General features: G+C 49.7%; 9 protein-coding genes across 9 annotated transcripts; 6 read left to right on the forward strand and 3 right to left on the reverse strand.

The window, feature by feature from the left end:
* Window positions 1–591: 591 nt before the first annotated feature.
* Window positions 592–2,015, forward strand: N7506_008801 (uncharacterized protein; the record flags this gene model as incomplete). Its single annotated transcript, XM_056958094.1, has 3 exons — window positions 592–810; window positions 944–1,452; window positions 1,508–2,015. 3 exons carry the CDS (start codon window positions 592–594, stop codon window positions 2,013–2,015), a joined length of 1,236 nt encoding a protein of 411 aa, XP_056807484.1.
* A 745-nt stretch (window positions 2,016–2,760) lies between these two features.
* Window positions 2,761–3,793, forward strand: N7506_008802 (uncharacterized protein; the record flags this gene model as incomplete). The annotated part of the gene is made up of 3 exons (XM_056958095.1): window positions 2,761–3,060; window positions 3,121–3,215; window positions 3,274–3,793. 3 exons carry the CDS (start codon window positions 2,761–2,763, stop codon window positions 3,791–3,793), a joined length of 915 nt encoding a protein of 304 aa, XP_056807485.1.
* A 594-nt stretch (window positions 3,794–4,387) lies between these two features.
* On the forward strand, window positions 4,388–5,333 carry sdh2 (succinate dehydrogenase iron-sulfur protein subunit SDH2; the record flags this gene model as incomplete). Its single annotated transcript, XM_056958096.1, has 3 exons — window positions 4,388–4,730; window positions 4,810–4,961; window positions 5,013–5,333. The coding sequence occupies 3 exons, from the start codon at window positions 4,388–4,390 to the stop codon at window positions 5,331–5,333; spliced, it is 816 nt and encodes a 271-aa protein (XP_056807486.1).
* A 1,046-nt stretch (window positions 5,334–6,379) lies between these two features.
* On the forward strand, window positions 6,380–8,298 carry N7506_008804 (cytochrome P450; the record flags this gene model as incomplete). The annotated part of the gene is made up of 5 exons (XM_056958097.1): window positions 6,380–6,587; window positions 6,667–7,535; window positions 7,595–7,705; window positions 7,810–7,976; window positions 8,124–8,298. 5 exons carry the CDS (start codon window positions 6,380–6,382, stop codon window positions 8,296–8,298), a joined length of 1,530 nt encoding a protein of 509 aa, XP_056807487.1.
* Window positions 8,299–9,970: 1,672 nt separating this feature from the next.
* N7506_008805 (uncharacterized protein) lies at window positions 9,971–10,681 on the forward strand (the record flags this gene model as incomplete). The annotated part of the gene is made up of 1 exon (XM_056958098.1): window positions 9,971–10,681. The coding sequence occupies one exon, from the start codon at window positions 9,971–9,973 to the stop codon at window positions 10,679–10,681; it is 711 nt and encodes a 236-aa protein (XP_056807488.1).
* Window positions 10,682–10,942: 261 nt separating this feature from the next.
* On the reverse strand, window positions 10,943–11,809 carry N7506_008806 (class II fructose-bisphosphate aldolase; the record flags this gene model as incomplete). Its single annotated transcript, XM_056958099.1, has 1 exon — window positions 10,943–11,809. The coding sequence occupies one exon, from the start codon at window positions 11,807–11,809 to the stop codon at window positions 10,943–10,945; it is 867 nt and encodes a 288-aa protein (XP_056807489.1).
* Window positions 11,810–12,253: 444 nt separating this feature from the next.
* N7506_008807 (uncharacterized protein) lies at window positions 12,254–12,745 on the reverse strand (the record flags this gene model as incomplete). Its single annotated transcript, XM_056958100.1, has 2 exons — window positions 12,254–12,260; window positions 12,312–12,745. The coding sequence occupies 2 exons, from the start codon at window positions 12,743–12,745 to the stop codon at window positions 12,254–12,256; spliced, it is 441 nt and encodes a 146-aa protein (XP_056807490.1).
* A 908-nt stretch (window positions 12,746–13,653) lies between these two features.
* On the reverse strand, window positions 13,654–14,622 carry N7506_008808 (alpha/beta hydrolase; the record flags this gene model as incomplete). The annotated part of the gene is made up of 1 exon (XM_056958101.1): window positions 13,654–14,622. One exon carries the CDS (start codon window positions 14,620–14,622, stop codon window positions 13,654–13,656), a length of 969 nt encoding a protein of 322 aa, XP_056807491.1.
* A 693-nt stretch (window positions 14,623–15,315) lies between these two features.
* N7506_008809 (NmrA-like family protein) lies at window positions 15,316–16,275 on the forward strand (the record flags this gene model as incomplete). The annotated part of the gene is made up of 1 exon (XM_056958102.1): window positions 15,316–16,275. One exon carries the CDS (start codon window positions 15,316–15,318, stop codon window positions 16,273–16,275), a length of 960 nt encoding a protein of 319 aa, XP_056807492.1.
* Between the last annotated feature and the right edge of the window lie 119 nt (window positions 16,276–16,394).

The following is a 16,394-nucleotide window of genomic DNA, read 5'->3' on the forward strand; positions in this document are numbered from 1 at the left end:
GTTATTGTACACGTACTTGTTTTCCTATGCAGTCAGTTTATCTCACGTGGCAAGTCAGATCTTGATCTGCTGCATCCAAGACCCTCATTGAGCCCTGCATATGCTGGTCTTATGTAGGTTCTACGAATTGAGTTTCGTATTCTGATTCATGGTTCATAGAGCACACGGCTTGTTATTAACAGTTATTCATCTATTTTATCTCGCTCAAACTCAATGATAAATCATATCCTCTCGCCCAAGGTGGAATTTTTTTCCTCCATCCAAACTTGGTTCGAGGCCCCACAGGTTCAACGTGCCATGGGCCTCGGCGATACGTCGCTTGGGTAGATTCCATGTAGAATTCTTTCGCCACAGGTATTAAGTATAGCTCTAGATCTCTTCCCATTGGCAAGAGATGTTGGAATCTGATCCACAGCCGCTTCCACTTTCCTTACTGTGCACCCAAGCTCATGTTCTTTGGTTCAATAATATGAGCCTGGCCCCATTGTGATATCTTCACTTTTCCTTCATTCAAGCTTGCTGCTTGCAATCTCCAGGTGATCTTGCATCTTGCATCTTGATAGATCATGACACTCCTTTGAATAACTCGCAATGACTATACCATCCGATATCCTGGCTGCAGACGCAGCAGGACGTATTCCAAGCGATGTCTCCCTGGACTTTTTGGCGCAATCTCGCGATAAACCAGCCATCGCGGGAATCATATTCATGGTCTGCTTCACCGGGCTGATCATGATTGTGCGTTTATACGCCCGACTATTCGTCGTGAAAAAGATCGGCTTGGATGATGCATTGGCCATCTTAACAATGGTCTGTCCCTCCTTTATCCACCCCCAGATCTACACGCGTGCCCACATTAATGCATAGCGGCTCATCACACATTCGGTCAACATTGGAAATTTACTTTGAGGATCTAGATGCTAATGATTCGATCTTCATTCAGGTGTTTTATATAATATTCGTTGTTCTGTCTATCATTCTCATCAATATGGGAAGCGGTCGGCACATGGACTACATCCAATACGTTCTTTCACTTCCAACAGTCCGCGACACGGAGGTATACGATTTCGTCGCCCATATCCTCTACACAACAGCACTTTTCCTTTGTCGTCTCTCGGGTTTAGCATTCTACTATCGACTCAGCGTTCGGTCAACAAAACTACACCTGAGTATCCTCATTGCAGGGCCTCTCCTTTTCGCCGCATTCCTACCTCAGATCTTCCTCTTGATCTTCCACTGCAAACCGGTGACCGGTCTCTGGCCTTATGAATGGCAGCCAGAACCCAAAACCTATACCTGTCTCTCTTGGGGTTTAGTCTACTCCGTGAATTCGGGAATATCTCTCGCCTGCGACGTGTTGATGTTCGCCCTACCCGCGATGCTGATCAAACAACTCCACGTATCAACGAAGAAGAAGATCAAGCTCTCGATTGTCATGTTCCCAGGTGTCTTGTGAGTACCAAGTCCACGGCCAGGCACAACAAAGACCCAAGCTAACTTGCACAAGCGTAATCGTCATCTCTGCCATCCGCGTCTGGCTCGTCGCGAGAGGCCAATGGGCATCTGACGGCAGTTGGGCCTACAACCCAATGCTGTGCGTGGAGAATGCGGAAATCGCAGCAACTCTCGTCGCTCTCTCCGTGCCAGCCCTCAAGCCCGTCTTCGGTTCTCTCTTCGCCCATTTGACCGAGTACACATCAAGTCACACCCGCTCTCGCTCAACAAAACTGCGCAGTCACGGAGTTGGCCAGTCCAAAACGATGGCCAGTGGTGCTGCATCCAGCAATAGGGATAGCAAGCGCCTAATCAACTGGTCCAAGATTGGCAAAGATGATTATGAAATGATGCCTTCCGAAGTCTCAGTCACAAGAGATATTAGAGGAGGCTCGAGTGAGGCCGAAAGAGACAGAGAAGGGGCGAACAGTCCTGGTATCAGGGTCACTAATGAGATTATCAGGATCAGTCAGGCGGAAGACAGGCACAGGTCTGGACGACCGGTCCCCAACGAACCTTGAATCTTTTCTCTAATATAGACATAGACTTACCTAATTATCAAAAGTTTCATTCGTCGATCGTGAACCCATGAGGTTCCAATGTTCTAGGTATTTTCTTTTCCCGATGTCCTGAAAGCTGCTCTGATATATTTCAAACAAGGTCACGCCCAGGTGGGAGTAGCCACGGGGACAGCTGGCTTTTTCAAGGGCATCTTCACAATGATATGACACCTCGGATGACACATTCTTAAAGTAAATAGGCTTTGGAATAGAGGGTTAAAGCAGTACCTATTCGGTGTGGATCGGACGCATGATTATCAATCAGATTGATTACCAACCTTGGAATGACGCACTACAGGCTAACCCCTGCAGCTGGAGGAGTATACTGCCAGCAAAACAACATCAGGAGAGCATTGAGATTCACGGGTTGAACCAATTGATGGAGCTGTATGCTTAGCGCCCCGTCTTGGAAGGATTTAGCCATGGAGATCCCGAGGTCGTAAGATGGGATGATTGCGGCAACAAGAAAAAGAAGCGGAATACCCCTGCCAACATGCACCTTCTCAGAAAGCCGCATGGGGCCGCATGGGGCCGTTGGGGCCGTTCAAGGTTCAAGGTTCAAGAAACAATTACTTAAGTGGCGCCTGGCGCCTGGGTAGCCGGAGCAGAACTCAGTTTTTGGCAATACGTGAGATCAATTTCAATTACTACGAGTAGCTTCGGGCTGTTCTACTTCTTCAAAGCATAATATATACCCCTCTCAACAATGACGCTCAAATACCTCGTCACAGGAGCGACTGGCGGCCTTGGAGCTGGAGTGTTGTCATACTTGGCTGCAACCCTTCCGTCGGGAGAGTACGCCGCAGCATCTTCGAGAGAGGAGAACCGAAAGCAGTTCGAAGATAGGGGAATTGCCTTCCGAGTGGTGAACTACGAAGACCCTCTGTCCATGGAGTCCTCATTCCAAGACGTTGAGAACTTGCTTTTCGTGAGCACCAATACCTTCGACGTTGAGAAGCGCCGTAAGCAACACCAAAGCGTTGTGGACGCAGCGAACAAGATGAACGTGAAGCATGCAAGTGATCAATATCCCCAGCAAGCTCCCCAGCTAACCGTTATGTGTTAGGTGTGGTATACATCACTCGCGTTTGGTGGATACGAATCCAACTCCAAGGCGGACGTCCAACAAGCCCATCTGATGACAGAGGAAATGATGCGACAGTGAGTAGCGACCCGACCGAGACAGAGCCAATAGACCGGCACCGTTGACACCTCACAGAACGAAGCTCAACTATACGTCCGTCCGTGAGGGCTTGTATGTCGATGCCTTTCCCGTCTTCATGGGATGGTATCCGAGCACATCAATCGTCTACCTGCCCTCCGATGGACCGGTGGCATTCACTTTGCGTGAGGAATTAGCCGAGGCAACAGCACGGCTGATGATTCGCGGTGGTCACGATCGAGAAATTGTGCTCATCACTGCGCAACAGACTATCACATTCTCTGAGATCGTTGATCTTATCAATGAGACAACTGCCCGACAAGTTCAGTTCAAGCTTGTCTCCCCGGAAGAATTCGTGAAGCTGAAAGCAGACGACGAAGGTGGCAAGCCGGAGGGATTCTTCAAAGCACTCGTATCATGGTATGATGGGATTTCGAAAGGAGAGACTTCGACGATCGATCCGTTGATGGCGGACCTGCTCGGTCGGGATCCTGTAAGCCCGAGAGACGCGATCAGGAAATTCTTGACGGAGGATCGGGACTATGAATGGCACCAGAACTATGTGAAGCGCGGTTAATGGTTAGCTGGAATCTTGGTTGGACTTCCGAGGTGCCGGATGATGGCTATGGTGTACGGAGTACCGAAGATGATGACATGTGCGGGAGACTCGGGAGTAGCTTCTTCGGCAACCCAGACCGGGACTTGGGAGCCTCAGGCAACAGCCTGGATTTCCCCAGATCAAACGGGTGTGTAGAAGGTCAATTGTATATGAGATTTCCATGGACACCTTCAGACCAATATTTTCTCCCATCCGAACAAGAAATCAGAGTCAATATGAGACTGGTAAGGAAGATTGCCGGCAGTAGACATTTCCTTTGACGCCGTGTCCGCCCGACACTTGACAATTAGGTCCACGCTGATTGGCTGCAAGCCGAATGAGTAAGCATATAGCCGATTCCACCTGGGCAAACCCGAGGTAGACTCCCTTTGGACTTCAGGACTTCATTTTGTTGGCAATTGGCTCTCTGAAGTGTTCGAATCTGTGGCTAAAGCATCCCACTTTCGATCCCTCTCTCGACTCTCCACTCTTCTGCTCATAGTAATCTAATCTCGCTCTTCTCTACTCTCCTCTCTACTCCCCAGGTGTTTTTTCACCTTCCGATCGCCCGCCATGGCCTCCCTCCGCACCACCTCGCGACTGTTCGCAGCATCGCGGCCGATGTTCCGTCCTGCCTTCGCTCGCAGCTATGCGACCGTTGAACCCACTCCCTCCGAGAACCCCAAGATGAAGACCTTCAAGGTCTACCGCTGGAACCCGGACCAGCCTAGCGAGAAGCCCCAGATGGCCTCCTACGACCTCGACCTGAACAAGACTGGACCCATGATGCTCGATGCCCTCATTCGGATAAAGAACGAACTCGACCCCACCCTTACTTTCCGCAGATCTTGCCGTGAAGGTATCTGCGGTTCTTGCGCCATGAACATCGACGGTGTCAACACTCTGGCTTGCTTGTGTATGTATTCGCCACATGCGCTACCGGGGACATGATCCCAGTGACTCTGCGACCAAAGCTAACCTCTCTGACCGCGCAGGCCGCATTCCCACCGACACCAAGACCGACTCTCGCATCTACCCTCTGCCTCACACCTACGTCGTCAAGGATCTTGTTCCCGATCTTACCCACTTCTACAAGCAATACAAGTCCATTAAGCCATATCTCCAGCGCGACACCCCCACCGAAGACGTGAGTTGGATCCCATGTCCATGATTTCGAACACAATCTAACATTTCCCAGGGTCTTGAATTCCGCCAATCCCCCGAGGACCGCAAGAAGCTCGACGGCCTCTACGAATGTATTCTCTGCGCCTGTTGCTCAACTTCCTGCCCATCCTACTGGTGGAACAGCGAGGAGTACCTCGGACCCGCCATTCTCCTCCAGTCCTTCCGCTGGCTGGCCGATTCCCGTGACGAGAAGACCGCCGAGCGCAAGGCTGCCCTTGACAACAGCATGAGTGTCTACCGTTGCCACACCATTCTCAACTGCACACGGACTTGCCCCAAGGGTCTGAACCCTGGTCGCGCAATTGCCGAGGTCAAGAAGATGTTGGCCGTCTAAATTTTTTTGGATATAAAACGGAGTACTGCGGAATTTTCTTTTCTGTCCGATGTTTTTCCAGTCGCTTTACCCTCTGTTTCTCTATTTCCTATTTTCTTCTACTTTTTTTCTCCGCCGATCTCTCGGATGTTTTCATAGGTGTAAATTGTGAATCTTTACCGGAATGCACTGGTTTTTCATTCGGCTGCATGATGATAGCGCACACCATACCTTTGTATTGTACCAATCCAAATGTCTGATGTTGATTTCGTATACTTTGATTGGTTTAACTAGAATTGCGATATAACTCCAGCAACTTACAACTGATGGCAGTACTTTCAACCCCATAAAACTTGCGAAGCGAACCCCAGAACATTTACCCCTGTGGGGGCCGCTCGGCTATATGTTCACCCCAAACCTCCACAAACGAGGCGATTACTCAGCTCAACAGCATCAAGCCTTCAAGCTCAGATAACATGGTCAGGTCATGTCTTAAAACAATCCTATGGTGATTTGCTCGGTCTCAAATATGACCTCAGACACAACCTGCGTTGTGCCTTAGTTTTGAGACTAAGGCGAACTACTAACACAACGAAATTCGACCACTCACCGAAGCCGCCATTGTCCGGTTTTTAATTGGCCGGCCCCAGTCGAGGGAGCTGCACGAGGCGGTTAGTATATTGTGCATTATGCACCTCCTCTCGACATGTCACATCAAGGATTACCCATTGTTACCTAGTCGCCCGGCTTAGGATGGTTCTATCCTACACCAACGAACCCTAGTGCTAGCCGTGTCTGCGGTTGTGGCCGAGATTGCATGAAGTCCACGAATCGCAATTTATGTACTGGATTTAGCGGCACCGGAGTTGCGATCTAACCTTGAAAGTAGCATTATATTGGCTGTGTTATAGGAATCAAACAATGGAATTGAGGAATTATATTGTTTTCCCATGTGGCTCCCTCGTGGCGCGCTTTTCTTTTTCTCTCTCCATGAGTTTATCTCCCTTTGACTTCGTGTGACTTAGATTGGGTTCAGTATCTCTCCTTTCAGATTGGCGATCACCAAAATGACGTTACTTTATCAATATGAGTTCTGGGCAGCACTGGTCCTCGGACTGCTGGCTTTGCGCACAGTGAATCACCTCTACTTCCACCCGTTGTCCAAATTCCCCGGCCCAAAGCTCGCTGCCGCTACATTTCTCTACGAGTTCTATTATGATGTCGTGAAGGGGGGCATGTACATCTGGGAGGTTGAGCGTATGCACGAGAAATATGGTCAGTATCGAGCCTCTTCCAGCTTGTCCATACCTGCTGGGTATCCATTCAATGCTAGTTTGTTAACACATCTACACAGGCCCGATCGTCCGTATCAACCCAAGAGAACTCCACATCAAAGACCCATCCTACTACGAAGAGATCCACGCCGGCCCCTCTCGCAAACGCTCAAAGGACGTCAAGTACGCCATAGCTTTCGGAGCCCCATCCTCCCTAGTAGGCACAATCAGCCACGATCACCACCGTTTCCGCCGCAGTCTGCTCAGCAACTATTTCTCCAAACGCTCCGTGGTGGACCTTGGAGCTTCGATTCATGAGAAGGTTGACAAGCTCATCAGCCGTTTTGAAAAGGCTTATGGATCTGGCTCGGTCCTTATTTTACAACTCGATTTTGCCGCTCTAACAGCCGATATCATCACAGACTACTGCTATGGTTGGAATCATGGATACTTGGACGATGATCAGCCAGCACGCAGCAACGATCTCGTTGACGCGGTCAACGGCTTGATGGTCATGTTTCATATCAACCGCTTTTTTCCATTTTTGATACAGATCTTCCTCAATGCGCCTCCTGTCGTCGTGCGTTGGCTTCAGCCCCACATGGCTGACCTCTTCGAATTCAAAGCTCGGCTGCGAAAGCAGGCTCATGATACGCTACAGAAACAGGAATTGGAGAAGGTCAAGACGGAGGGTCGGTCAAATATCTTCGATGCATTGACGAGTCTGGACGTCCCTGCACATGAGAGAACACTTGATCGACTGGAGGACGAGTCCGCGCTACTTCTTGGTGCCGGTACGGAGACAACCGCAAGGGCCATCACTGTTTCTATGTTCCATCTTCTTCATAACAGAGACATCATTGGGAAGCTGCGGGCGGAATTGGGAACTGTGCTAAAAACGCCACAGTCTAAGGCTTCGTGGTTGGAGTTGGAGAAGTTGCCGTATTTGGTGAGTGCACTTTGGGATTTTGGTCAGAAACACCTTACTAATGGGGATTTTTCTAATAGACAGGTGTTGTGAATGAGGGACTCCGCCTCAGTCACGGCATGACATTGCGATTGGCACGCATATCACCAAATGAGCCTATGTTCTACAAAGACTGGACAATTCCTATGGGTGTAAGTATGAGATCGGTCACAAGCGCCGTAACCTCTTCCTGTGGACAACATAGAAGTTTTCAAAACTGTATATTTTATACAGTACTAACTATCACATTTCTCAGACACCGGTCAGCCAGTCCAACTACTTTGTGCACATGGACCCCACACTCTTCCCCGAGCCCGCGAAGTTCGACCCCGAACGCTGGGTGAGTGCCGCCAAAAACGGCGAGTATCTCAATCGGTACATTGTTTCTTTCACCAAAGGTACCAGACAATGTCTGGGAATGAAGTGAGTCAACACATCTGTCGTAACCAACATTAACCGGTCCTTTTGAATATGGCACTGTCAATCGAACTTGCTGAAATTCTTGGGATATATATTCTTCGCATCACAACATGACCTCGGGAATGTCAGAATAGCTGACAAAATCTATAGCTTGGCATACGCAGAGATATATCTCGCCATCGCGCATATTGTGCGTCGCATTGATTTCGCATTGTACGAAACGACCGTCGAGAATATCTCTGTTTATCGCGACAAGGCTATCGGATGCCCCAAGGTTGGCCTTTTTGGTGTTCGGGCTACCGTCACTTCTATCATTGAAGAATGAAAGAGCCGGGAAACAGCATTTACACTTCCTTATGCTCATTTTGGTCTATTCCGAAGTCTTTCAGGAGTTTTCAAGGTTCGTGCTTTCAAGATTCAGCCGGAGTTTTTGGGGAAGTGGGCTTAAGGTTAAACTGCCAAAGTTGCTAGGAACTTGCTCAAGTGACGCGAACCTTAATCTGAAACTGCAAAAAAGGCAACCCGGCCGTTTCATTCGGTTTCGTCTAGTCACGAGGCTTAGCCATGATCACCCTGGGATACCTGCTCAGGTGCGGGCTTCTTGTTTCTGACCCAATCTCTGCAACAACCTTGGAATGGGAAAATAAACAGTATCAATGAATTCATGAATTGCAACCTATGCTTATCTTGCAGTTCCACGACGGATGATAGACCCACCAACCAGGTGTTTTCCTATTCGGTCAAATAGATTGGCACGTAGATACTTGAAAGACCTACCTCTCCCGAGGTTCCAAGAGTATTCTAAGACTTCCCAGGCTCACACCTGGCCAGTCATCGACTCCTCGTCCGTACCTAATAGGTAGCTAAGTTTCAACGCTCATATATCCTTGGAGTAAATTTTACAATTTGCCTAAAACACTGCGAGAACAACCCTGGAAGTATTTGGCCTACAGGCTGGGCAACATGGAAAGGCAATATTTGCACTGATAGAAGCTCCTCATTCCAAAGTTGACGAGAGCCCGTTTAGTCGAGGGGTGAATTTAAAGTTGCGCCCAGTGCAACTCCACGGGCTGCATGCAACGCTGTCGACACTAGCATTATTTGATTGGATAAGAACATCAGGATTGATCTAACGCGATATCTGGAGTATGCGGCTGTCAATCAATCACAATCACAACAACCAGTGTTTGTGATATCAAATACTACTGGGTCCGGGGACTTGATCGGACCGCTACTGCAAGGGGCTGCAAGGGGTTGCTAGGGTGACATTGCCCACGTACCAAACCACCCCTCAAAGCTCATTTTCAGTTCCTTGAGCAAGCTTGGGAGAGCGTGGAGAATCAGTCATATCTGAAAAGGGCTGAACAGAAGCTTCCTTATGTGGGTGAGGATGCAGCACTAATGATCATCTGTCCCAGCGTGATACCATAGTAGGCTTGGTGAATGAGGGTTGAAATGTACACAGCAACTATCCGGCCATTCACCCACCAGCTGAATCGTCCTCAGAGAACAGCTTGGCGATTTATCTCGACAAAGTACTACAAACGCACGAGGATTTTGCGACGATATCAACCTTATCTGGCATTTCTGTGATGCTATCGCTGTCTGAATTGTATAATTGATGATCATGGCTTGAAGGAGCTCCGACGATCTTTTGACAAGCTTCGCTCGGCAGGTCACTGGCTGATCATTCCACAGGAGCTAACATACATACTTGGGACCTGGATCCGTGCTGCCCTTTTTTCCAACACGCTGGTGCCCATAGGGCAGAACTCTGCTATGTGGCCGTCGTCAGCCCGGCTCAGCGATGCTGATCATAATCAATAGGAGCATGAGGCATGGAGGACGGGAAAACAACTCGCGATGTATCCCAAACTTTCTACATAAGAGGCTCTATATCCCTTTTTCCCGTTAGCCAGTCCTTCATTTTTACTTCACTACCTTCCTACCACTTTCTTTCATTAATCCCCTACAGCCTCTTCAGGTCGACCAACAAAATGCACACTTCATACCTCACCATCGCTTTCCTGGCCATCGGCGCCATCGCCGCGCCAGCAGCTCCCAAGCCTGCTGACGGCAGCATCGGCGGCATGACCGGTGGATTCCCTTTCAACCCCTCTGCTCCCTCAAGCTCCGAGGAATCTGGCGATGATGGGTTCGACAACCCTTTCCCGGCCGCCATGCAAGCTTTGGAGCAGGCTGAGGCTGCTCCTACCTCCTCCGCGTCTGCCAGCCACTCCCACCCTGCTGTGCCTGAGCCTACCGCATCAGCTAAGCCCGAGGCTGATGATTCCTCTGTCATTCCCGACACCCCTAAGATTCCCTACGTGAAGGCTGAGCCCACCCACTCTTCGCAAAAGCTTCACCCCACGCCCACCAGCTCTATCGTTAAGCCTCACACTCCCTCCGTGGAGTCCCACGTTGTGACTCCCACCCACGCCGCCATGGGCTTCCCTGCTCCTAAGGTGTCCCAGGGTCCCGTCGCTCCCCCTGCCCCTGCTGTCTCGGAGCCTGCTATGCCTTCCGCCAGCCACGGTCTCATCCATGGTGCCGCCAAGAGCAGCAGCTCTGCTACTCCTACCTCCAGCGCCACTCCTTCACCCAGTGCCTCTGCTCCCGCTGGTCCCCTCGGAAACCTTTTCGAGGGCCTTCCTCTCGTTGGAGGCCTTGTCGGTGCCCCACTCGCTGGTCTTGGTCTCCGTCGTTAAACGCACATCTTAACGACATTCCTTTGTGTGCGCGTTGAATTTTAGTCCCCTGTATCGAGTCTTTATGTTGGTCACTTCCGCTCGTTTTCATTCTTCAATACCTCTGGCAGTAGGTTGGCGGCCGTCTTTTCAATTCAACTTTATCTATATACCTGGAGGATTTACTTCATCGAATCCGACAATACCGTCCTTTTAATCCATTAATTACCCTGGTCGTTGACTTCATATAACACTTGATCAATATATTGCTTGTTACTTGTATTATTTCCCGGGGTATCTTCCACCAGAGCCCAACCGATCAATGCAACCTTCAACAGCCTCCTGCATGGCATTTGTCGCCTCTTCCAACAATGTAGTCAGAGGAACCTTGCCGGCCTTCTCGGCCTGCACGCGCACATACTCATTATTCAGCACCTTGTTAATGTTGATCTTGGACACGCCACAATCAATACATTTTTGGAAGATTTCCTTCGTGAAAGGATCCGCCCCATGAAGCACAAGTCTCACTTTCCCCCCAACAGCTTCATTGATAGACTGCAAGCGCTCATACTCGAGCTGAATTCCACGAGGTCCGTATTCCCCATGAACGTTTCCAAAAGCCGGCGCCAGCCAATCAATTCCGGTATCAACAAACTCCTGACTCTCCTCCGGAGTCGTCAGCATACCCTCCAGATCAGCTGTGTCCGCCACACCATCTTCACCCCCCTCAATGCGCCCGGGTTCCGCTTCCGTTGCAATACCCCGTGCATGGCAGTATTCAACCAGTTCACGAGTAAGCGCCAGGTTCTCCGCTTTCTCATAGTGCGACATATCGACCATGATGCTGTCGAAGCCACCCAGGTCCGCGGCATATCGGATGATCTCGGGTGTTTGTGCGTGGTCCATGTGTACTGTGATGGGGACGGTGGCTTTGCGCGCGGCTTCGGCGGCAGCGTGCACGAGGATTCCGTCGGCGTAGTGGATTGCCCAAGGGAAGAGGAGGATCATTGCCGCTGAGCGCTTGGCTTCTGCGGCGCGGACAGTGGCTAGGATGCCTTCGACATTGTAGCAGCACATTGCGGGGATGGCATAGTGGTTCTCGGCGGCGTGGTCCAGGATGCGCAGAGCGCGGTTTTCGGTGAGAGGCATAGCTGCTGTATTCTGATATGAATTTGGAGGGTTTCAAGCTATTTAGGAAAAGATATATTGGCAATTGATGAGGTGTCTTTAATATACACGTTCGGGACTGTCCGATACTTCGCTCCAAGTCCGACCGGAGTTCCTCCGATACACTCTACGTCACTTGCTGTGGGGGACAATCACGATTTGCTCAGAACTAAGTCGATGGGAGTAAGATTTCACGTTCTTGATCCATCTCTATTCTCTACCTGATGCGGACTTATCTCCTCACCACCGTGCGTCCGCGGTGTTGCTATTGACGTTTTTGGTTTTGGCAGGTTTTTTTGTACTCTCCATATGATCTTTCTGGTATTTGGTACTCTGTGGACTATGTTCATGTACTATACTCAAGCCAATAGCAATCATATCACATTGAGAAATTCTCAAGCAGTCATCCCATTATGAGTCTCCAAATCATTGACTAAATTTAAAGTCAGCATACCACACGCTTCATTGGTAGCACAAGACTCACAGTCGTTTCAAGCTGAACTGCTCATCGATACTTTGATCCCATTCAGCCAACTGCAAAGTTCCATCATTGGCAAGGCGCAGGAACAGTCCACTTCCCTGCTCCACAAGCTCGTAGTTGGTGCCTCCTTGGAATTCGGGTAGGAAATTCTGGGGAGTATCGCCGGTGTAACAGGTCCTGGGAGCCTGTTGTTGGCAATTGATATACTGGCCGAAGTTGTTGTGGACATCAAAGTAGCCGCCAGCAACTTGATTCAGGGTCCAGATCTGACCAGGCTTTTTCTCGAAGTGTTCGAAGGTAAGAGGTCCGTTGGGGGCTTCCACAGTCAGAACCACATTGTCTCTGCTAGTCGGCGCGATGATGTGGGGACCATTGTCAAGCGCACATGCCGACTGGCACAAGGAAGCGATGGCACCAAGAGCGAAGAAATATTTCATTTTGAAAGTTTGGGGGAAATATCGAAGAGAGAGTCCAGCGAGGTCTTTGGGTGGATCAGTGAAGGACTGGAAGGTCGTGAGCTCTCCCTTTTTATACCTTTTCCAGGGTCTCTTTTTGCTTTTTGTGCTTCTTATGATCATACCGCATATTTCCAGCTCCTGCATCACGGTGGCTTGATCATACATAGAATAACCTTGAAATGAACCACACATCTGTATGTATACCACTCCGTGCTCCGTGCTCCCTACTCCGTTCGGAGTACTCCGTACTACTTCCAAGGTTACCTGCACCCCAATTTGTGGGGCGATACCTGCATCAACTATCGATATGCACGTCAAACCCTGCACGTTCATTCGTTGAGTCCAGCTAGTTTTCTGCACAGAGGTCCACAGTATTCAGCTTGATCTTGTGCCTGGTCAAGATTTGTTGGACAGTGGCCAAGCCCCCTAAAGGCGCCGAGGAACAGTTCAGATCAAATAATTTGATCAAAGCAGATGGACCTATCACAGTATGAAATTGGCCTTTGCATTGTGTAAGACGAGCGAACCCCTTGAAAACCTGCATATCATGGCTGAAACCAACTTCATGGACTTCAGCTGAAGATCTCCGGTCTGACCTCGAGAAGAGTAGGTCCCTTGCTGAATTAGGGATCCATTAGCCTCACCGACCAACTCACCTTGCTTTACTCCGTACGGAGTATACTACCTCGTTCTTTGAGAGAGCATGTACTCCGTACTTCTACCAGTAATCAGACTATTCAACTATTGCAGAGACTTGTGAAACATCAAGAGAAGGTGTTGAATGCTTGATGCACAAAGGGTTAATGGAAAAGCAAAATATTGACAAATCACTCAAACAAGCAAATTCCCGACTTTTCACTCCAAATCACAAAAACATAAAGCCCAAGTCATTTGGTAGTAACTGGAACATGCAGCTCCAGCCATTTATCCATTACCGCAGTAGCAGGATATTCTGGGTTTCCAAGCCGAAGAAGGATTTGAACATGTCCTTCGAACCACTCCCCCTCAAATACATGCAAATTAGCATCAGTCCCTGCTGCTTCTAGTGCCCGATTGAACTCAACCGCTTGGCGTATGTCACCATTTCGCTGGGCATGGAGAAGCAAGAATGCACCCGCATTAGGCGCTCGGGCGTGGTAGGTAGGCGACATATCCTGTAGGTGCTTTGTATCGGTCCCCAGACCCATAAGCATGTTGTCTGCCACTGGTCCCGGGCTATCGACAATCTCGGCCGGCGCATTGTAGTTTGAGCCATCGAGAGAGATGACTGCACGCACTGTCCGGATGTCGATATCTGCCTTGGTAAGGTAACTTAGGTCTGTGCCGAGTAGGGTTACAACGTGAGCGCCCGAACTATGTCCCATCAGAATGACACGGTCGGGATCAATGTTGAGCTTGGCAGCATTTCTAGCCAAATATCCCACTGAGTCTGCTACCTCCTGGACCTGTTCTTTAACAGTCACGGAGGGAATGAGCGAGTAATTGATGGATGCAAAGGCATAGCCTTGAGCAACAAGGTGGCTCACTTTTGCTGAGCCAATTGAGTCCAAATTTGTTCCTATGCGCCAGCTCCCGCCATGGACATATAGGATAATCGGGGCTTTGGGGGATTGTGACTTCCAGAATCGGAGATGTTGGGAGTTCTTGTCTCCATAAGCCAGATCCGTTCCTCCGGTGGGCTGGTCCGCGTTCATTTCAGCAATCAGAGCTTCCACCCTGGTAATGTCGGTATCTTCTGTTGTGCACCGGAATATGTCGAGCCCCGTGATCTCGTTCCCTCTAGCTGCGATGGCAATGGAGCCTAAACCAGAATCCGCCGACAGACCAAATACCTCGGATTGTTGGATTGCACTCATTGTCACTGGTGAAGTTTGAGATGTTCTGAGATCGCCTGGCTACGTTGAGGTCGGAAATTGTTGGCACAGTCCAATAAACAAGTGTGGCTCAACGCGTGTCTTTTCGATTATGAAGTGACGAGGCCGGTATGTCCACGGGTGCGATGTAGGTAGGGAATCAGTCTGATACTAGAAGGATCAGCCCATCTTAGAATGTGTGAGTTTTAAGTCAGTGAGATAGGCAACATTGAACCTCTAGGCAGTTACGCATTACGCACTCACGCAAAAGGACCCTGCCACACAGTCACGAAAATCACTCCATGAATTCGCCATTTCCAAGTCATGTGACCGGGATCATTCCGCACTCCGTGCTTGATGAATTGCTGGGTAAAGTAGACTCGGTCATCACAAAATCACAATCGGCCCAGTTCCGGTGGGATACCGACTGTGACAGCACACCAATTACCTGTGGGTGGCAAAGGAGCTTGACTAATTCTTGTGGAGCGCATTCCATGCATTTATTTGTCCGATTTGATCGGAAACAATGATTTATGAATCATACCCATGGATCTTTCTACCTTTGACAGCAACCCAAATGTGTAATCCATCAGTGGGCGTCCGCCGGTGGGCATCCGGAGGCACTATAAGAATTGCCCGGATATCTCAACTAATCTGACATTGCAACATCAAAGTTTCTTGTTTCTCTACACAACTATGGCTCCTACTATTCTTATCGCTGGTGCAACCGGTAACACCGGTCGCCGTCTTACCGAAATCCTGCCAGGACTGCTGAAAGCAAGCAACGGCCTATCCGGTCACCGAATCATCGCTCTTACCCGCTCCTTGACTAGCCCGGCGGCTCAGGAACTTGCCAAGCTCCCTGGAGTAGAAGTTATTGAGAAGAACTGGGTCGAGATCACCTCGGACTGGCTCCGTGACCAGCAAGTCGTGCGAGCATTCATTGCATCACACAACGAGCCCAACCAGTTCGCTGAAGAATCGACTTTCTACTCTGCTGCCCTCGGCGCTGGTGTTGAATACGTCGTACGCATTTCGACTACCGCTGCCAACGTCCGCCCCGACTTCAAAGCCTACTATCCACGCACGCATTGGGCAATCGAGAATCTGCTCAGCCAGCCCGAGTTCGCGGCCTTGAAGTGGACTTCGCTGCAGCCCAATGTCTTTGGCAGCTTTTGGCTCGCTTCTTCTGCGGAGTTGATCAAAGAATACCGCAAGACCGGCAAACAGAGCGCCCTCCGGTTGTTGGCAGCGAAAGACGCGCCCGTTGGCATCATCGATAGTGCTGAGGTTGGAGTCTTTGCTGCTCATCTCCTGGCTCAAAGTGATCCTACCATCCACAACAAGGCCAAGTATGTTCTCAATGGCCCCGTGGATATTACCGGGAAGCAGGTTGTGGAACTTGTCGAGCAGTACATCGGTACTAAGGTTGATGAAGTCATCTACCAAGACACTTCTTTCATTGACATGATGTATGAAGCGAAGTTTGCGCCATTGGGCCAGTCGAAAAATGTGATCCTGTCCATCAAGCATGCTGTGGAGACCGGATGGGAAGGAAAATGCTCGGTGTCCACGACCAGCGCGGAGGTGCTGCAGCTCGCAGCACCAAAGCGCACCCCTGCCGACATGCTCAAGGAACTTTTGGATTTAGAATAGACCAGTATCTTGATATGATAATTCAGAGATAACTTGTTTTGGGCCAATTAGCCTAATAATCCTCGGACAAGTCTCCGAATGCACTCTTCCACCCCCACGATCCGAACCACCCCACACCA

Source organism: Penicillium brevicompactum (genome assembly GCF_028827555.1).
Source record: "Penicillium brevicompactum strain IBT 35665 chromosome Unknown utg000006l_segment0_segment0, whole genome shotgun sequence".
NCBI lineage: Eukaryota > Fungi > Ascomycota > Eurotiomycetes > Eurotiales > Aspergillaceae > Penicillium > Penicillium brevicompactum.